At 33.5% G+C, this 19,514-nt stretch overlaps 1 protein-coding gene across 1 annotated transcript in view; it reads left to right on the top strand.

The window, feature by feature from the left end:
* LOC117119337 overlaps positions 1-15,402 on the top strand; it is a 29,962-nt gene extending 14,560 nt beyond the window's left edge. The window contains exons 3-8 of the mRNA XM_033264124.1: positions 5,875-5,988; positions 11,334-11,451; positions 13,039-13,120; positions 14,369-14,529; positions 14,631-14,652; positions 15,019-15,402. Coding sequence (XP_033120015.1) covers positions 5,875-5,988; positions 11,334-11,451; positions 13,039-13,120; positions 14,369-14,529; positions 14,631-14,652; positions 15,019-15,402 — 881 coding nt within the window. The remainder of the gene's footprint in view (positions 1-5,874; positions 5,989-11,333; positions 11,452-13,038; positions 13,121-14,368; positions 14,530-14,630; positions 14,653-15,018) is intronic.
* The last annotated feature ends 4,112 nt before the right edge of the window (positions 15,403-19,514 follow it).

The raw sequence follows: 19,514 nt of genomic DNA, 5'->3' as shown, positions 1-19,514 counted from the left end.
ATATATATATACATACATACACTTACAAATCATTCTTGTGGTAATGATTTAGACTGATAAATTGTAAACGGTCAGATGAGGTAACTATGAGAGTTTTATAGGTCTCAGTAATTTTGTCAACAATAACACGTGTTCATTGTAATATTAATTTGACATCGTGACTTGACCAGTGTGGTCTGTTTGTATAGTTTTTTTTCGAGCATTACCCATTAATACGTCACATAGTTGTCACAAGCGACAGTGAAATCACGATGCGGATGTCCGTTCTTAGGCAGACCTTTAAGGGTTTTTTAAGCTACCTGATGGCTAGTAGAGGAGTAATTGATACAGGGTAGATGACAGAGCGATTTGAGGTCAAGGGGGGATATATATCTTGTTTTGCAACAACACAATCTTAAGCAGTACTGCTGTTGTTGCTAACAAAACAACAGCACATCAGGATTCCCAAACGATACGTTCTCTCGTAATCCACTCAAAACATATAGTGAGCGATCATCGTTATCATCTATATTTGTTTAATAGTTATTTTAAAATAATCGTATTATTGTGTTGAGCTAAAAATAGTCAGTAATAGCCCAGCTAACTATACGTTATAAGAACGATATAAATAACGTTACAGTTTTAAAATATTATTTTGTAGAACCATAAATACGTACTTAGAACGTCACTTCACAACTAACGTTTGAACGTACTTAAGCGTTGTGTGAACGTTATTTTGTGACGTACCTAATCACAACGTTCGCGAACGATATAATAACGTTTTGTGTTTGCTAGGAAGTTAAGCATAAAAATCGCTACACGCTGTCGCCGACTCCTTTGGCGACGCTTCAGTTGAACCAGAGAGCGTTTCCGATTGCGTCGTCGGGGACTGCTACACAGGGCAAGGACTGCAGTGAAAACGCTTTAGCGACTGTGTAGCGATTGTATGGAAAGCGAGCTTTACTTTCTCCAAGTTTTTATCTAACTATGAGGCATTTATACCAGTAGTCTATAGTTGGGCGGTTAAGATGCCTTGTCTTTCAAACGAAGTATTGGGTTCAAATCCTGTGACAGCAAAGGTTGTTTTTTTCTTCCCCTAACTGAAAAACATCTCCACTTTCTAGAACTCGTGATAAAGAATTATTTTCATTTATTTAGGAGGCCCTTGACCTAGAATAAGCTCGATGGGTCACACTCTATAAATACATCTATGTATGTAAAAAAAAAACAATTTATCAACGTTAATGTAAAACATGATGTTCAAAATGGAACATAGTTCCTAAATGTGGTCTGTAATGATGCTTCCTATTAATCATTGTAAAGCACTGGGACATCCGCCAAAAACAGATTAATGTTGTCGAATCGTCCATATTTAAGGCAAGCATTAATACAAGTCTAACGTTGAAGGTAAAAATATCATGTCCTTCCATTTTCACAGTGCTATCAAAATAACAGCTTGATAAACTAGTTGCCGGGATATGTCAACTAAACATTTAATCCAAATTAAATATTACACAATTTTGCACACTACAAATAATTAAATTGTAACCTAGGAGTGTTTGCCCTACCTGACGTATAATCGTACTGAATATTCAGTACGTTTCCAAATACTTGCGAAAAAATCGCAAGTGATCTAGGCGGAATCGAACCCACGACTTCCAGGTGACTAGTCTGGTGCCATAACCACTAGACCACCAAGCTTGCGCTTGTGATTTGGAAACGTACAGTACTGAGTATTCCATACGATTACACATCAAGTAGGGCAAAACATCACTCCTATGATAGTTTCCTGAAGCAAACATACATCGATATAAATTCTAACCATTGCTCAGGATATTAGCATACAAGAATCATACCTGTAGGCCTAATATATGCAGCAACTACTGAGTTAAATAATAATGCAGACGTAGCCCAAAGACGTATGAATCTACGTTTATGTCTAGTACATATATACACACATACCCACTGACACCAACCCCCCCCCTCCCCACAACACACACATGAGTGTAGGTGTCCCTCAGAACTGGTGAGTCAACTATCAACTTTAATTCTCACTTTTTAAAAAGTGGTACACATCATTTGTTTGTGCATCCAGTAATACAAGAAAAAATATAAGAGTATAATATAAAATAGCGACTTAAGAGCTACCATACTTAAAACAAAATTAAAGAAAACAGTTTGTATGAGTTTGAATCAGACACTGATGACAGAACTAGGATTGTGTCCTTGTAAAAATTAGTTTAGGTTTTTTCTCTCTCTCTTTCTTAGGCCTATAATGACCGATTATTCATTAGTTATTTTTCCAAGAAGAAACTCCCCCAATGTATTAATATGGGTTTCAGAAATGCCTAGGCGTGGTGATTCGATATAGAGTAATGATAGGCTAGGTGATTTCATTGTTTGTCTTTTAAACGTGCCCGGTATACTATTTTCATTATTATTATCGGCCTATGATTTATGCATATTATTTTTATTCATTTAATAAGCATTGTGGCTTTTCTTGGCCTACTCAGGCTTATAGTTTTATATTATTTAAAATAGACCTAAGTCATATAATTCAAACATGGATGGTTCATGTCAGTTTTTGTCAGCTTCACTTCATGTTTGTTTCTCTCGTACAAGAGTACACAATGGAAGGATTAACATTCAATATATCGAAATTAATTTCACCTTTTACAGTCAGATTGTGTATTCATTAATAATAAGATGACATTGAGAATTAATCAGTCTAACCCTCTCGCGTTGCGACGTCATAATTGATTTCGGGCCGGTGTATGAAAACATGCAGAGCACTTCATAGGCGACTGGTTTAATATTAATGCACAACGTAATCCTCATGCTCATAGCAGATATTTCTGGCCGTTTGAATATGCTTCACGTCGTCATGGTGTTGTTTTTGTATTAATATTAATTTGTACCAGTTTGCAGTTAATCAGATACGTAAACACCGAGGCATACATTGCCACTCACGATTTCACAACGTGCTTGGTTCTTGCACAAAATGTCAGTTGTGATGTTCCTAATTATTCCATAACATGTTTGTCAGTGGTGCTTGCGAACGAAACCGTTGTCATCATACAGCTTGTTTGATTTATGTCATCTAATTTAAGAACATAATGTGCCACTCTTAACCATTCATTTTCATTCCATTTTTTGTATTTAATGCGGTTCTAAATTTGGAAATAGGCCTATTCTCTGAATCCAATGAGGCGAATTATATAATGGACCGTTCCGGCGTGTCAATCAAACTTAACAACAGACCAATCACAGTGCCAGGAACATATCGCGTATCAATCAAACACGCAAACACGCACGTGTTGTCCCACAAACGTAAACGCGCGTATGTGTCGTTGTTTTGTGTGACCTAAGCAACAATATCGAAGAGACAGGGCTTAGCGAAAAGGGCCACGATCTTATGCTGGTCCCAATCAACATTCCTATCATCTTTACGAGAGTTGTTGACCTTACCGCCTGTGTTTAGCCATACTATGAACGTATTATACCTCTTCAGTCACACTCCTATCCTAACATTCAAAGGCAATAAGTCTATAATATGTCAGTGAATAATTAATTACCTTATGAGGTAAATGTTTTCTTCTTATACCGTCTATATATAGGCTGATTCAAGAGGAAAGCAGGTCCCCCTCACCCACTATATTTTCCAAAATTGAAAAACAATGGGTTAAAAATAAAATAACATTCACATTTTTAGTCTGAGGGAGTGCCATTTCCGGTCATCCAGAGAAGTTTCATAGTCATAAAATTTCGTGCCTCAATCCTGGTAGGGCTGAGGTGCTATATGAAATCTCCATCTGTAAAATTGCCTGGACCTCTTATATTTCGAATTCCTGGATCCATCATTGGTATATTATACTTCTCGCTAATACAAATATAATGATGATGATGATGCTGGTGGTGGCGGCGATGGTGATGATGATGATGATGATGATGATGATGATGATGATTTTGATCTTGATCTTGTTGTTGATGATGCTAGTGGTGATGATATTGGTTATGTTGAGGATGATGATGAGGATGAGAATGATCATATTTTATTCATTATTTAAGAACATGGGCCAACGACTGCCAACAGCGAACTCAATGAGTAAGTAATCACTTTCACAAAGCTATCATACACGACAGATACTCTACATAAATTAAGCCTCGGAGTAGGTTTGTCTCTGATCGTAAGAAGAATCCTGTCACTGACAAGAATGGACATTTCCGGAGTACTGTATCTGTTTTTACATTGACCTTTCCGATCCGCTAATCCCCGCCCCTTGATATTGTTGCTAAAGCTTTCCACTAAGCCCCGCCCCTAGTTACCAACCGTCTCGCCAACCACGCAATTAGGAGTATCTACATGTAGGAGGCACGTGCGGTCTTGCACGTTCATTGTCACAATCAACCGTTCATTATGTGACTGAAACACGGACCCCACGGATGCCTGGTGGCCCACGACTCCCTAGCTTAACTGGTGTATAAGTCACGCATGTCAATCAAATTTCTCAGGTTGGTAACTATGCGACACGACTGCTCTCTACTATAATATTATAGTAGAGATCAGTAAACGACACTGTTAAAACATACGCGAACACGTGAGTGTGGGGAAACACGTGTGCTTGTTGGACATTTTTTTTTTATTCAACTTTATTTATTGAGGGTGACCCTAACAGCAATGCCGACTTAAAAAGGCCCTCAACAAAAAAACAACAATATCAATTTGAAAAATTTAGTAATAATATTCAGCATGAAGAGGAATGTTAAATAACAATTCAATTTACAATATAAAACACAGGACGTACAAAAAATGGAATATTTCGTATTTACAATTATTTAACATTTGAAGTCAACAATCTTAGATTCTTAGATTCTTATTTTCCTAAATGTTACAATAAAAAATAATAAAACTAATAATAATAAAAATGATAATAATAATAATAATAATAATAATAATAATAATAATAATAACAATAATAAAAATCCATAAGCATCTTAAAACAAGCTACAGCACCTCTCATGTTAGTGACAGTGATGATGATACTGATGATGGTCATAATATGATGATATTGGTGATGATGATCATGTTCATATTCATGAAGACGATGAAGGTGGTAGTGGTGGTATTGATAGTGATTATAATTAAAAAAAAATGTTTAATGAAAGTCAAATTGACCAGATGAAATGATGATGATTATGATTATGAGGATAATGTTGATGATTATGATGATGTTGATGGGAATGAACGTGGCGATTTTGATTATAATATTGTGAATGATGACGACGGCTTTTTCAGCTGAATTATATTGAATTGAATAATATATAATAATAATATTTATTTACCGGGTAGCTCTGGCAAGAAGCCACCCTCAGGGGAGAAGCAAGTTACAGTACGTACGTGCTAATCCACACCTCGAGCGCTTTAATACTTCGGTATAGCGCTATATAAATCTAACTATATTACATTACATTTGAAACGTGTTTGTGTATGTATGTAAAATTATATGAGTTTTTTTTTTTTCATAACTGCATTATTCAAAATATAGGCCTAAGCCTATTGGACATATTGGACATAATTATACAGGGGTTGCCTTCGTAATAGTTAATTATGCGTAATTTGTGTAGATTTCCCAACGTCATCAGTATACTTTAAAGAGACTCTATGTACATTAGGTCTTCACTTGAATGTCACACGTATTGTGTCATTAATAAGCACAGTGTTCACTCTATATTAAAGTCAATGCAGGCGTATATACTTCATTCTGCTTATTTCGCAAACGAAACGATAGGGAGCATAACGCTTATAGTTAGTCACTGATATTATTTGTCGATAACACCTGCCTACATTCCTGGCCTGTCTAATAAGAGTATTATATAGTTTATTTTCTCTTGTAGCAATAACAGCGATCAACAATATGTCCTCTGCGATGGATAACCTAATATTTAACGTTTCGACGTCTGCAAGTTACGAACTGGATTCCAACGACTCGTACGACGATTTTAATACAGGTAAAAATAGAATAAAATGATTTATATAGAATTTTTATAGGCGGTGGATCCCTGATTCCTAAAGTTGAGGCACCATACCGTGGAATGTGGATTGGTTTGTTCTTACAGAGAATAAATTCCAATACTCATGCAATATGGAGTATGGGCTCACCCAAATCCTCTCGTAAACATGTGGGGCTGTCACATTAAGATATGTCATCATCATTGTCGTCATCATCATTATCACCATCTCGTAAATCATGGCCTCTTGAAATCTTCTATAGACTCACTCATGTGCAAGATGTGTATAAGCTGTGTAATCTGTACATTGCACTACTGCACATTACTAGGATCAATCAAAATTAATGTTATTTTCAGTATACCCTAATAATACTAAGTGTCTGAAATACATTAAATTATGACAGATACTCGGCTTAAGCCGTACAAATTATTCAATATGCTAACGTGAGTGATATATGAATAACTAGAGCAATGCGTCGCTCTATAGAGTGCATACCTCCGCCCTGTGCCTGGATACCGAACAATACGCAGGTCGTGTATGGACGATTCCATTATTTTCTGTTATGCTCAAGTGTAAGTTCAGGGCAAAAAAATCGAATTTCAGTTACTTTGACCTTGTCTTTTTACCTTTTCTTGCCTAAATCATTTCTTTGATTATTATGTACCATTCAGTGATGATCCATTCCCTGCTTTTGGTGTAATCTTGCTAACAGACAGTACAGACAGGGATGCATAACCTCTTCGCCGGAGGTAATAAATTACTTTGTTATTATCTCAAAAGCACTGTTTTCTTAATCACTACTATTTTTCTCAAACAACTCCTCCATATACAGTAACATCATGGAGAAAGAAAATTCTGAAATTATTTTCTTTCTCTATGGTAAAATACTACCAACATCAGCCGAACGTTACTTGTGTCACAAAGAGTATGGTATTAATGACTGGCTGTCTTTCTTATAAGGCATCATAAAAGTAACCGTAACGGCCTTTCCCGATCTGTACCACAAAGGGGACTTGCTTGTACCATGGGGCTATATAGATCAATACTTGTAACAAAGCCCAAATTTATTTAGCTGCGGCTTTTCTTCTAATCTGTTTTGCCTTTTTGTAAGACCCATAGGGATTATTATATATATATATATATATATATATATATATACATATACACACACATCAGACTTCGACCTATATGCGTATCCTCTAGTGTACTTTTAGGGAGGCAATTAAAACAATCATTAATTTTTTTTTAATATATATTAGATATCATGATTACCATCATTATCAGCATTTCCTCGAAATGTAATATCTTCCATCTTTCATTCAATCAACAATAATAAAAGCATTATTCGTCATTAAATTTCAATATTATCTAAAAGAGTTATTAGCAACATAGTCTTAATGAAATCTCCCATCAACCGTTTGTAATTTGCAACAAAAACACAACAGGTAAGTGGAATGGTAGGCCTATCATTAGAGTGAAAGTCATTAGAAGCCATTCATAAGATGGGGAAATAATAAATTATTATGACTGGGACGGGAACGTAACTATATAGGCCTAATAATAATAATAATAATAATAATAATAATAATAATAATAATAATAATAATAATAATAATAATAATAATAATAATAATAATAATAAATAAGAATAATAATAATAATAATAATAATAATAATAATAATAATAATAATAATAATAATAATAATAATATTGTTAATTATGTTAATAATGATGAGTAGAACCATGGAGGAATAATAAAGCAATTTTATGATGAGGTTGAGGAGGATGCTGAGGATAATGTCGATGTTATTATTTTCAACAGCAATGGAATCTTAAATACAGTAGTATCCTTTACTGGTAATTAAAAAATGCTTATAAAGTTATTTATAAGGTATTACACATAACTTACCTTACACTATAACAAGTTCATAGCCTACGTCATAACAAACCTGTTGTCACCTGGACTTGAAATTATTAAATCGATTTCAAAATTCGGTAAGCAAAATTCCAACATCTGTTAATATCCAATGAAAACACTGACATTGTTAGTCAGCAGAGCTATAGGATTAGTGTGAGGAAGTGATCCGTACAAACATCTCGGCCTTAAGTGTACATTAAGGTCATATAATGTGACAGACACGCTGCTCATTGGCCTGCCAAAGATCAATAGCAATTGATCACTATAAGGGGGTTGGGTGGCCATCGATTTTCCCCCTATTTTTTAGAGCAAAAACATCATTTCCTGCTAATTTCTTCTCTCCTACTGAGAAAAGTACAAAATTTCAATTTATTTCCCTTGCAAATAAACTAACAACAAGTGGCATAATCAAGAAAACAAAGTTTGTAAACGTGGCACGCATTCATATCAAAATAATAACAAATAACAAAAATTCAAAAATTATGGATAGGCCTGAGAATATAATTAAATTAATGAGCAGTAGTACCTGGAAAATATTACGTTTAAGGTTTGCTTTAAATGTGTTTAATTTTGTGCAGTTCTTAAGATACAGTGATACAGAGTTCAACAATGTTGGGCCAGCGACGAAGATGGCGTGTGAACGATAGGTTGTGCATGGAAGTGGTTGGTGGAAGTTAAAAGACTGTCTAGTTGAACAGTTGTGGATTTGAAAGTTCTTGTGAAATGTGTTAACAATTGAAGGCGAAACCTTCATTAAAAGGAAAACAAATTGGCATAGGGCTAAAGAACATAATCAATTGCGGTGTGGGTCGCCTCATAAAGTTTTAAATCACTTTTTCAAGAGAATACATAACATATCCTTTAAGGTATCTTTTTTTTACTTCTAATGAATATGATAAAAAGAACTACAGCCATTGTTAACCATCAGAGCTATAATGATTAATGTTAGGAAATGATCCGTACGAACAACTCGGTCTGAAGTTCAATAAGGTCGTAATAATGTGATACCAAACTGACGCAAGCTTACATCAAGTAATCAATAGCATGGGGTCATCAATCTTTTTCAGTCATTTTCACGAGTATAAACCATATCCGTTTATGGTAAAACCCTTCTCTCTACTAAAAAAGTACACAATAAAATTATAGTTCTTGTCTGCGGCAGACAATTTTTTATTATTACAATCATAATAATGGACTTTCAATCTGACACAGGCAAAGGACAAAATGATAATGATTTTTGCTATCCGTTTCCCGCCAAATTAAAATGTACACAATAAAATAATGATTATTTTTGTTGTCGAGGTCAGTCATAATTTCAACTTTTTACGTAACATCGTAAAACGTAAACTTCTCCCCTACGCATTACCGTAAGTACAGGTATATCTGAGAGCCGCGGTCAATTTGTGAGTCGGTGTTTCAAAAGCTTTGAAAGTCGAGGCTTCGAGTCTCTCGTGAATGTCGCATTGTTAACAAGGAACTTTATATTCATATTGTCTCTGGCTCTCTAGCAAGGAGAATGATTTAGTATTTGGTAGCATCCACCGCCAAGCATTGATTCTAAATGCTTATGGAAAACTGCTTTCCAAAGTGCTGTCCAATAACTGGGGTTATTAGTGTAAAGCGCATGACGGGAAAAATTGCTTTATAAATACAGAACAGTCGCCTTTTTCCACAATTTTGGTGTAATTTAAATGGTAATCGAATTTCGTTTAATGCTTGAAAGATTTTTTTTTATTCGTGAATTTGTATATTTGATGATAATAATAATAATGATACAATAATTAATAATACGGTAATAATAATGATACAATAATTAATAATAAAAATATTGATTTAATTACGTATAATAGGCCTATAATGGGTTTTTTTTTATCTTTTGTGAATTTCTAATGTTTTTAATTTCAATCAATTTTAATGTTACTTTTATTTCCATTTTCATGTCTTGTGCTTTTGCTTAATTGATGTTTTGATGTTTTAATATACATTTTTTTTGTAAATATAATGTAATTTAGCATTGGTTGTGATTTTGATGTAACTAAAATAAACTGAAACTAAAGCAGTGTATTAGGAATGATGTTTATGCCCCGCCTGACGTGCTCACACTTTCCCCAATACTTGCGAACTTTACTTTTCGCAGATACTTGAGAACGTATTGTTGAACATTCAGTACAATAAAATATCGAACAGGGCAAAGGCATCATTCTTAATAAATCTCCTGCTGCAAAACTTTATCGAAAGCAAAAATAATTCAAAAACAACTTACACTAAATACTGTAACTAACATACGGGTAAAACAACAAAATATTTAAATAAAATTAAGTAAGTGTTTTACCTTTTTTGCATTTTTTTTTTTTTTTTTAGTATTACGATTACGATTAACATCTTTCAAGCAGTGTTATTTAGCGTAGATTGCTCTTGATGATAAATCTTATGAGGTTGTTATGACAATAACGTATATCTTTGACTGTATATGTTGTGCCAGGACATAATACCGTGGTTGTTCGGTATACATAAGTTATCCTATAATGTTATACAAATCTGACACAGCACTCCCTATTACCACATTGCCTGTCGTCTCGCATTGAAAAACGTTTCAATCACAAGCGGTAGCAAATCATCAAGAAATAACTATTCTTCTCCTCATTCACTTTTCTAGTGGCTGTGGGCTCGCACAGTAATCCGTTTGTGTCTCTGGGCAATTGACATTATGCTACGTTTGTCTGCCCACGCCCCTGAGTTTTGTAAATGGGCAACGGAATAGAAATATTTTAATTTAGAATAAAATTGGTTTGTGCTATATTCCACGAATAAGAATATTCTCCATAGAGCGGTTGGTTACACAGGGCATGTGATAGAGTAATAATAATTAATTGTGTTATTATTTTACTATTACTGTATTATATTATTGACTTGTTAATAATATTATTATTGGATTGTATTGGATTGAATTAGATTCAAACACCAATGATAGCCCATGAAGACAACTTATTTTCAGTAACGTCCCTCTGGTGGTGATTGGGCAGTACGGGAGACAATCCCCTATTCTTTTCCGAAGAGTGTAGGCCTACTGCGTTCTTTAACGTGCACATGGGCCATAAATGCACACGGGACCATTGCGCTATTGAAATAAGTACTTCAGCCCTCCAGCTTAAACACAAGGAGAGGCAGCGATGGGAATTGAACCGGGGACGTACCTAGATATCTCCACGGTTCAGCGCACACACAGTGGCCACCAGATTAGCCGACTGAGCTAAGCTGATTATTACTGTCCTTGTTATTATTGTTATATAATGTATTGTAATAATGATGATGATGATGACGGTGATGATGATGATGACAATGGCGATGATAATAATATGGCTATTATCATTATTAACATTTGCTGTTTTTGTTGTTGGTTATCAATAACCCATTTTGTCTTGTAGTAACAGCTCCTCAAGAAGATGGGTTAGAGTTCCTTATTTGGATGATTTGCATGAGTGCCAGCTTTATACTATGCGTACTTTTTGTATATTCCGCCTTCGAGAAGAGAAAACAAAAAAGGTAGGTCAGCAAACATATATATATTATAAGAATAAGTTGTATCATATTAATCTCTGTTATTTAACATGCATCAAGAATTAGTGCTGTACAACTACGCATGCGCTAGAGTGTGAATAATTTGTTGCTTTAATCGGATTTGAATTTCCGTAAAAGACTCAGATGGTCAAGGCGTCTGCAGAAGGTTCCGGGCTCGAATCCCGGTTGATGCAACTTTTTTCTGCACCAGCAGATTCCTCTCTTTCAAAATGTATATATATAGCATTACCGCAATATGATTCAGAGATTATCTGATATTATATCATGATTTATTATCAACAAAAAACCAATATACTTGTTTTTGTTGATATGAATTAACCTTAGTTATATTGTCCTTGCTCAAGTTAAGCTTTTTCTTAATCACACATTCAATTCATGTCATCGTTGCATTTTGCCTCCAGGTTCCTTATTATCTGTTGTTCAATTATTTTTGAATTTCGAATCAAACTCCGTACACTCTTATCTTGATTGTAGCTACAATTAATTGTATTTCCGTACGAAATGGACGGAGCTTTCAATCTGATGCTAAAGATGATAACATTTAATTATTTAGATGAGTTTGTTGTATGTAGATATAATATTTACGCCTGCCATATTTGTTTTCAAGGTCTTCTTTGATGTCACTTGTAACACGTACAAACTGTCAGCTCATTCAATTATAATAATAATTATTATTATTACTATTATTATTATTATTATTATTATTATTATCAACATCATCATCGCCATCGTCATTGTTATCTTCATCATCATCATCATCATCATCATCATCATCATCATCTTCATTATCATCATCATCTTCATTATCGTTATTATCTTTATTATTATTAGTAGTATTATTAGGCCTATTGTTATTATTGTTATCATCGTCGACGTGAACATCATGATCATGATCATGATTACTGTCGTCATATCATTATCATCACTATCATCACCATTATTAAACTACCCATTTAGAAGGCCTATAATTAAAAAAAATACATGAATCTTGTAATAAATATGACTCGCGAAAATAATTTTTACTGTACGGTACGTAATTTGATGGATGAAAATATTCTATGTTTGTGATCTGTAAGAAAGTAATAACTCGAACATGAGATTGCTTACTAGTGAGATAACAATAATGGTTTGGATTTCCTCCTATTATGAAAAATCTCCTCCTTATGAAAAATCTATTAAAAAATGTCGTTTACTATTTATATTAGATCCTACTGATATTTGTTGTTGAGAAATATTCATTGCGTCTCATATCGTATACTTATGGTAAGATTGTCGACTTTCAGCTTTAAAATGAAAAGTTGAATGACGAGGTCTTGTTTTAAAGTAAAAATTGTTCCGTTAGGAATGTTAGACAATTAATAGAATAGCCATTTGAGCGATTTGAAGCGTGGACGTCATGTTCGAGTGACGATATCCTTTATAGTGATAATGATGTTTATTTTCTAACATAAAGAGGAAAAAACATTGATTAATGAACTATCAAAAACAATTAATATCTTTTTTAAACATGTAAATGGTATTTTGTGAATTCACTTGTGTTTTTCTTTACAGGAAACAAGGGAAAGACAAACACAGTACGTTACAATCTAAATACTATGCACATGAAGTAGCCGGTGTTAGGAAAACACTGATGGTAAGTAGTGCTACTTGTGTTTTCTAATGATATTAGTCAAATAAGCGCCTTGCGTGCACAGGTAGAGGGCAATCATATATAATATATGAATAAAAATGCGATCAATGTGAAACGTAACGTATGTTCATTGACTTTATTTAGTTGAAATATATATAAATTATGGGCCTCTATAATCATATATATAAACCATATATATAATTATATATTATGTATATATACAATCATATATATAAATCATATATATAATTATATATATGTATATATAGGCCTAATCATATATATATATAAATCATATATATAATTATATATATGTATATATATAATATATATATATATAAAACATATATATATATATATATATATATGTATGTGTGTGTGTGTGTGTGAACTTAGGAAATACTTTGATTGTCTTACAATTAGGCCTATGTAAAAAAAGTAAATCCTCAATTTGGATTTATTTACTCTGGTAGAGGTTTTCTCCAACATCTTTGACAAAGAAATGGGCAAATTACTGGAATTAAAATCCTTGTTTTTGAACCAGGACGTAAATTAATGGGAACACACCATGCATCTAAGAAATATGCTTAACAGACGATTCAAGTTCCGACTATTCAGATACAACCGGCCCCGTCCAGAAGACCATTCCAGACTATTGACAACTCTGGCCGGATGCATAAAGCATAGAGATTGATGACGAATGCTTCGAACATGCCGTAACTAGTTATTTGGACAATAGGGACTGTCCAGCTTTATGTTCCTTCAATTTTGTTTTTCTTTAAGAAAAAAAAAACCTGACCTTTCCATATTATTAGATTTAAATGTAAAATTTATTTTTAAAAGGTCCTCATTATTTAGTTTTTGTGTAGGAAACAGGTTCATTTTTTAAAAAGTGGGTAAAATTAATTTTACGCATATGGGTTCAAATTTTAAAGATTCGTGTATTTAGTTATTGTGCTTAAATGAGTCAAGCTTTTGAAATGGGTCCATTTACACATCAAATTGGTCCGATTTGATTTTAAATCACAGTATAACCAGGGAACAAAGAAATCTTCTTTTTTTCATAAAAAAAAAGTCATTAGTAAATTAAAAGAACATTACCGGCATTAACAAAGCTCATTGTTTTATCGTTTTTGAATACATTCATTAATTTTAATTCTTTTTTTTTACTTTTTTGTTTGTAAAGCACTTCTAAAAATTACTTCTTGAAATGACGAATTATTACTCACATAAATCAGTTTTCTGTTACAGGAGTGTTACAACATGCCCCTCATAAAAGCTAGGCTAAACGACGAAGCGAAATGTGAGACTGTGCCCGACAGATATCGTTTTAATAGTGATGACGATTATATTGATTCGCTTTCTGGATCCAGGGAATCGTTCCTCCACCCCAAGTGGGAATCAAGAGCGCCGTCTAATATATATATATATATATATATATTTATATATATAAGCTTATATCATATATAATTTGTATATATAAGCTATATCATAAGCTTTGAGTTGATTAAAGAAGAGTGAAAAACCCTAATCAAGTATGAAATTCGGAACCTTCTGTTGTATGCAGACGCCTTCACCAACTGGGCCACTGGCATCGTTGAGAATTCAATCCGAATTCAAGAACTAGTTCTTGATGCACGGCAAACTATATATATTCTTTTTTCTTCATAACGTAATTACATTTTTATATAAATCAATGATTAATTTATTGATTATAGCTTGATTAATATTATTATATTTACTTATATTAATGCTTGCCATTGTATTGAAGTTTCGTTACTACCAGGGAACAGTGAAATTTCACGGTTCCCTGTTACTACCAAGCATTTACATTATTGTTATTCTATTCATAATATTTTACTAAGATTACCATAACCAATATATTTTATGTATTTTCATAGGAAATATCAGATCACGAGTCATTTGGAAAATGGACACCGGCCTATACCCAGCAATTACAGTCAAAGCGTAAAGTTTCAACGTCCCGCAAAACACCATCCAGTGACGCGAACGCAAAAACGTCCGCCCTAGGAAAGCGGTTTAACAGTGTTGGTAGGCGTATTTGTACTAGTTCAGCTTTTCTAAACTTGTACCGTCAAAAACGAGCTGCTACTGACGCCTCAAGTGGTGATTCCACGATAGCTGCTATCGCATCTCCCGGCAATACACCGGCGACCACACCTTCCCCCACTGAACCTAACAACTCAATAGACACTGTAATTAATTTCAATGGTCAGAGTGAAGAAGCAGGGGTTATAGGGAATGACGTAATTCTCAATGTATGACGAAGATTTCTTACTGATAACCAAATGTCATGCTCATTTATTAGTATATTTGACATCCATCTGTGCCGCGTTTGACGGCTGCATTGCGATTTACCTAACATGCGTTGCCAGATGATCACCATAATAATAAAGATTTATGGACAGATTACCGCAGAAATATCGTATTTTACTCTCTGTACTGATTTAATGAAGAGCGTGGATTCACGTTTCACTTGCATACAATGTCACCCGTCTCTGCAAGTGGAATACTTTTAAAGAGCGAATTTGAAATGACTCGTCATTTAAGTACGCGGCCACCTATTAACACAATTATTGTTAACCAATGTTTGTCCGTTTATGCAAGGGACTACAATATCTTGTGTTTTAATTAGATTTTGGATCTTCGTGGCTTGTTGTTTTACTGTTGAACTAGCTCACTCAACTGAATATGTTAAACAAAGTTATGAGGTGACTTCGAAACAGTCAATTTTCAACTTTTAATGGTTTCCTTTGATGAAATCGAATAACAGTGTTATTGTTACGGTTACACTAAACAGAGTTTTAATTCCAGATTGTTGTTGAAAGAAAAAAACAATTTGTATAAAACTTGGCAATAACATTGCTGGTTGCACTAACAGTCGATATTGTTGTAAATAATATACTAACGAAATATATTTTGTTACCTTAGACAATTAGTAATATGGATATATAAAATTATGCAAATATTATACCAGGACAGCAAAACTTGTATAGAATGTTCCGCCGTGAGATGATTATACCACCAGCTAAAGGTAGAATAGGCGTTTGTAACTCTGATTTTCAGATAAAAACTTAATAATTTATACCTACATAAATTTATACACCAGAAGAAATTTCTTTAATCCAAAATCGCGTTTTGAACCAGGCCTATATTATTAGCTGAATTTCAAAATAATCGGAGTAGGCCACAATAATGCAAAAAGAACAACAACTGTTTTTCCACTCATTATAATTCAACGTAGGTCTAACCTATAAAAAAAAAACAGCTTATAAAATAACACGATTAAATAAACATTCGTTAAAATTGTTTTTACAATTTAATACATTGTTGTGTGCTTCTTTATTTTGTTTCAAAATGTGTTTATACCATGGTGAGGCCAGTAGCCTCACTGCAAAAGATACTGTCCGAATGCAAACCCCCTCCCCCCCCCCATAGGCCTATTCAATGGAACATTCCGCTAAGTCCCGCCCCTTGGATATTATTGCTAAGGTCCCACTAAACGACACGTCCGTAAAAAAAATAAAAAGTCGTGAGTTTGTAAAAGAGGAGAGGCACATTTTCCTAACCCTCCTCTGATTGGTCAATTGTTAAGTTTGATTGACACACAATCCATTGAATTGCATAGTTAAAGGAATCAAGTCAGTTGTAAAACTTTCAATAAAGACATAGGCCTCGACAAAATTCATTTATTTGATTTCCAGATTTTTTTACAAAAAAAATTAAATTGAAATGTCTTTGCTTGCTTATATGAATCATTTAAATATATTATACAAGTCTATAAGTTTTAATGTAGTGTCCCAGTTTGCTGTTCTCATTAAACAAAAAATAAATTTTAAAAAAATTTAAAAAAAAAAACATTATAGACTTCATTGAAAAATTTTAATGCAGGGAGCCTACTAATGAAATTAATAATACACTGTTATATATGATGCATTAATATTATTTTATTGCTGACAGGAAAAGTCATACTCAAATTCAAATTTATTCTTCAAAGAACACAGGTAGATGCTTTTAGGCATTCAATTAGTTCACAATAAATGATAAATACATTAAATCCACTGCATTGTTGAATTTAGATATGAATATTGGATATATGGCTACTTTACAACCATGATGTTCGACTGTTTAATTGCATTTTGTGATCCGTAGCAGTAGGCCTACTCTACATAAAGACATGTATTTGCACTTTACACTGACAATAAGTCAAGACAAATTGTTCGACCTTAAGACTAAGCTTTCTCAATTCACAGGCCTAAATCTAGGTGTTGCACCCCCCTCTCCCGACAGGAAAATCTTCCCTATCAAATTTTCTTTATTATATTTAATATTAAACTGTGCTAAGATTCATCGCGTCTTAGGTTAGCCCAGCTAACAATATTACGTTATAAAAACGTTATAATAACGTTAGAGTTTGGTGATAAAAACGTTATTTTGTAGACCCATATTCGTAGGCCTACTTATAACCTAATTTCAAAACGTCACAACGTTTGAACGTTCTCACGTTGAAGGTTGTGTGAACGTTATTTTGTGACATACCTAACTACAACGTTCGCGAACGTTATAAGAACGTTTTGCGTTTGCTTTGGTGCAAATTTTTTTCACATACAGAATAGGCCTACGTTTTAAAGTATGGAGCCTACTTATGAAATTAATTGCACTGTTATATGATGCATTAATACTATTACTGACAAGGAAAAGTGATATTCAAATTCAAATTTATTCTTACTTCAAAGAAAACAGGTACATGCCTTTGGGCATTCAATTATTAGTTCACAATAAATGATAATTAATATAAAAACATTAAATCCATTGCATTCTTGTATTTAGATAATTATGAATATTGGACAAACCTTCTTTACAATCATTCGGGCATGATTTTCGACTGTTTAATTGCTTTTTGTGAGCATTAGCAGTATAGGCCTGTCAGAAAAAATTTGGTCCGGGTGCCAAAATGGGTCCCTCGGACTGATTTTGGCTTCACATAACTACCTGCCAAAAGTAATCCACATAAGTCAAAATCGGTCCATCGAAATACAGTTAAGTTTCGCTTTGTATTGTTAAAGCTTTAAGAGTTGTATGCTTTATTTACATTCAAAGTTAATTTGTTGTGCTTATTTTTAATATGTATTTTTTTTTAGTATAAGCTTGTTTTCTTTTTTTTATGTAAGCTGTTATTATTATCTGACCGCTCTAAAGGTGAAATGTCAATAAATAAATGAATAATAAAATGCTCAGTACACTTGGAAATATTAGGTCCGCAATAAATTTTGGCGGAAAGAACGATTCCTAAGCTTTTGCGGTCGTGCATACATAATTTATATCTAGCCAATCAGAGTAGATGCTATAGTGGGAAAACAAAGAGATGCAAAGAGATACATTGATACTGTAATCTGATTGACTTTATTTACAATAAAACTACATAACAATTCAGTTTGGAACAAGTTACAAAGATACTACACAATCTACAGTAATATACACAATCGGCGACTCGGAGGATGGAAAAGTAGCATGTGACCATAATGTACTATAATTGATTGTAAACACTGTACTCTCGGCAAACTGCATGACGTTTTTGGAGTCTTTCTGCTGTAAAGTACGGTACAAAGTTGATGATGAATAAGAGTAACGGAGTAAAATTGATGGGAAATGGAACTCAAAATTGCCATATAGGTTTGCTGATGCTCCAAAAAATACTGGTCCCAAATTTTGAGATTTTTTCTAGAAATTTAGGCCTAAGCATCTGCATAACCTTAGTTAAGTCTGTTTTTGAATATTGAAGTACTGTATTATATTGATCTGCTTCTGCCTCTCAGTTAGATAGCATTGACAGAATTCACTCAAAACTTTGTTGGTATTTTATTTTTATTTATTTTATTCAATTTCCAGGTATTAATAGTAAAACAACAAAAACATTACAATGAGAATGCAATACCCTGAGGTATCAGAGCGGCCTCTCCATATTGCATCCTTTACGTATAGGCCTACTATAACATTAAAACTACCTCAAGGTTAGATATAATAAAATAAAATGATAAAATGTTCTCATAAAATACAGTTAGAAACAAATCATAACACCGTCAACAAAATATGGGCCTATACAATAATAAATAATTAATAATAATAATAATAATAATAATAATAATAAAGCGCCGGTATCCGTCCGTCACAGACGCTCATGACGCATTGACATGACTAACCTATAGGCCAAGATAAATAAACAAAATAAATAAAATAAAAACTTAAATAAGAAACGCGAAAGCCAGTAACAATTGTGACAATTGGCACAGAAAAACCGGAGGAACCAAGTGTATGGCTGATTCATCGAAAATCTCAGTAACAGTCTGGGCTACAGAAAGAGCACTGGTATTTCTGA

The sequence above is a fragment of the Anneissia japonica genome, unplaced genomic scaffold (assembly GCF_011630105.1).
Source record: "Anneissia japonica isolate Jap-2015-1 unplaced genomic scaffold, ASM1163010v1 scaffold287806_len661372_cov189, whole genome shotgun sequence".
NCBI lineage: Eukaryota > Metazoa > Echinodermata > Crinoidea > Comatulida > Comatulidae > Anneissia > Anneissia japonica.
This window is presented reverse-complemented; position numbering and strand designations above follow the sequence as displayed.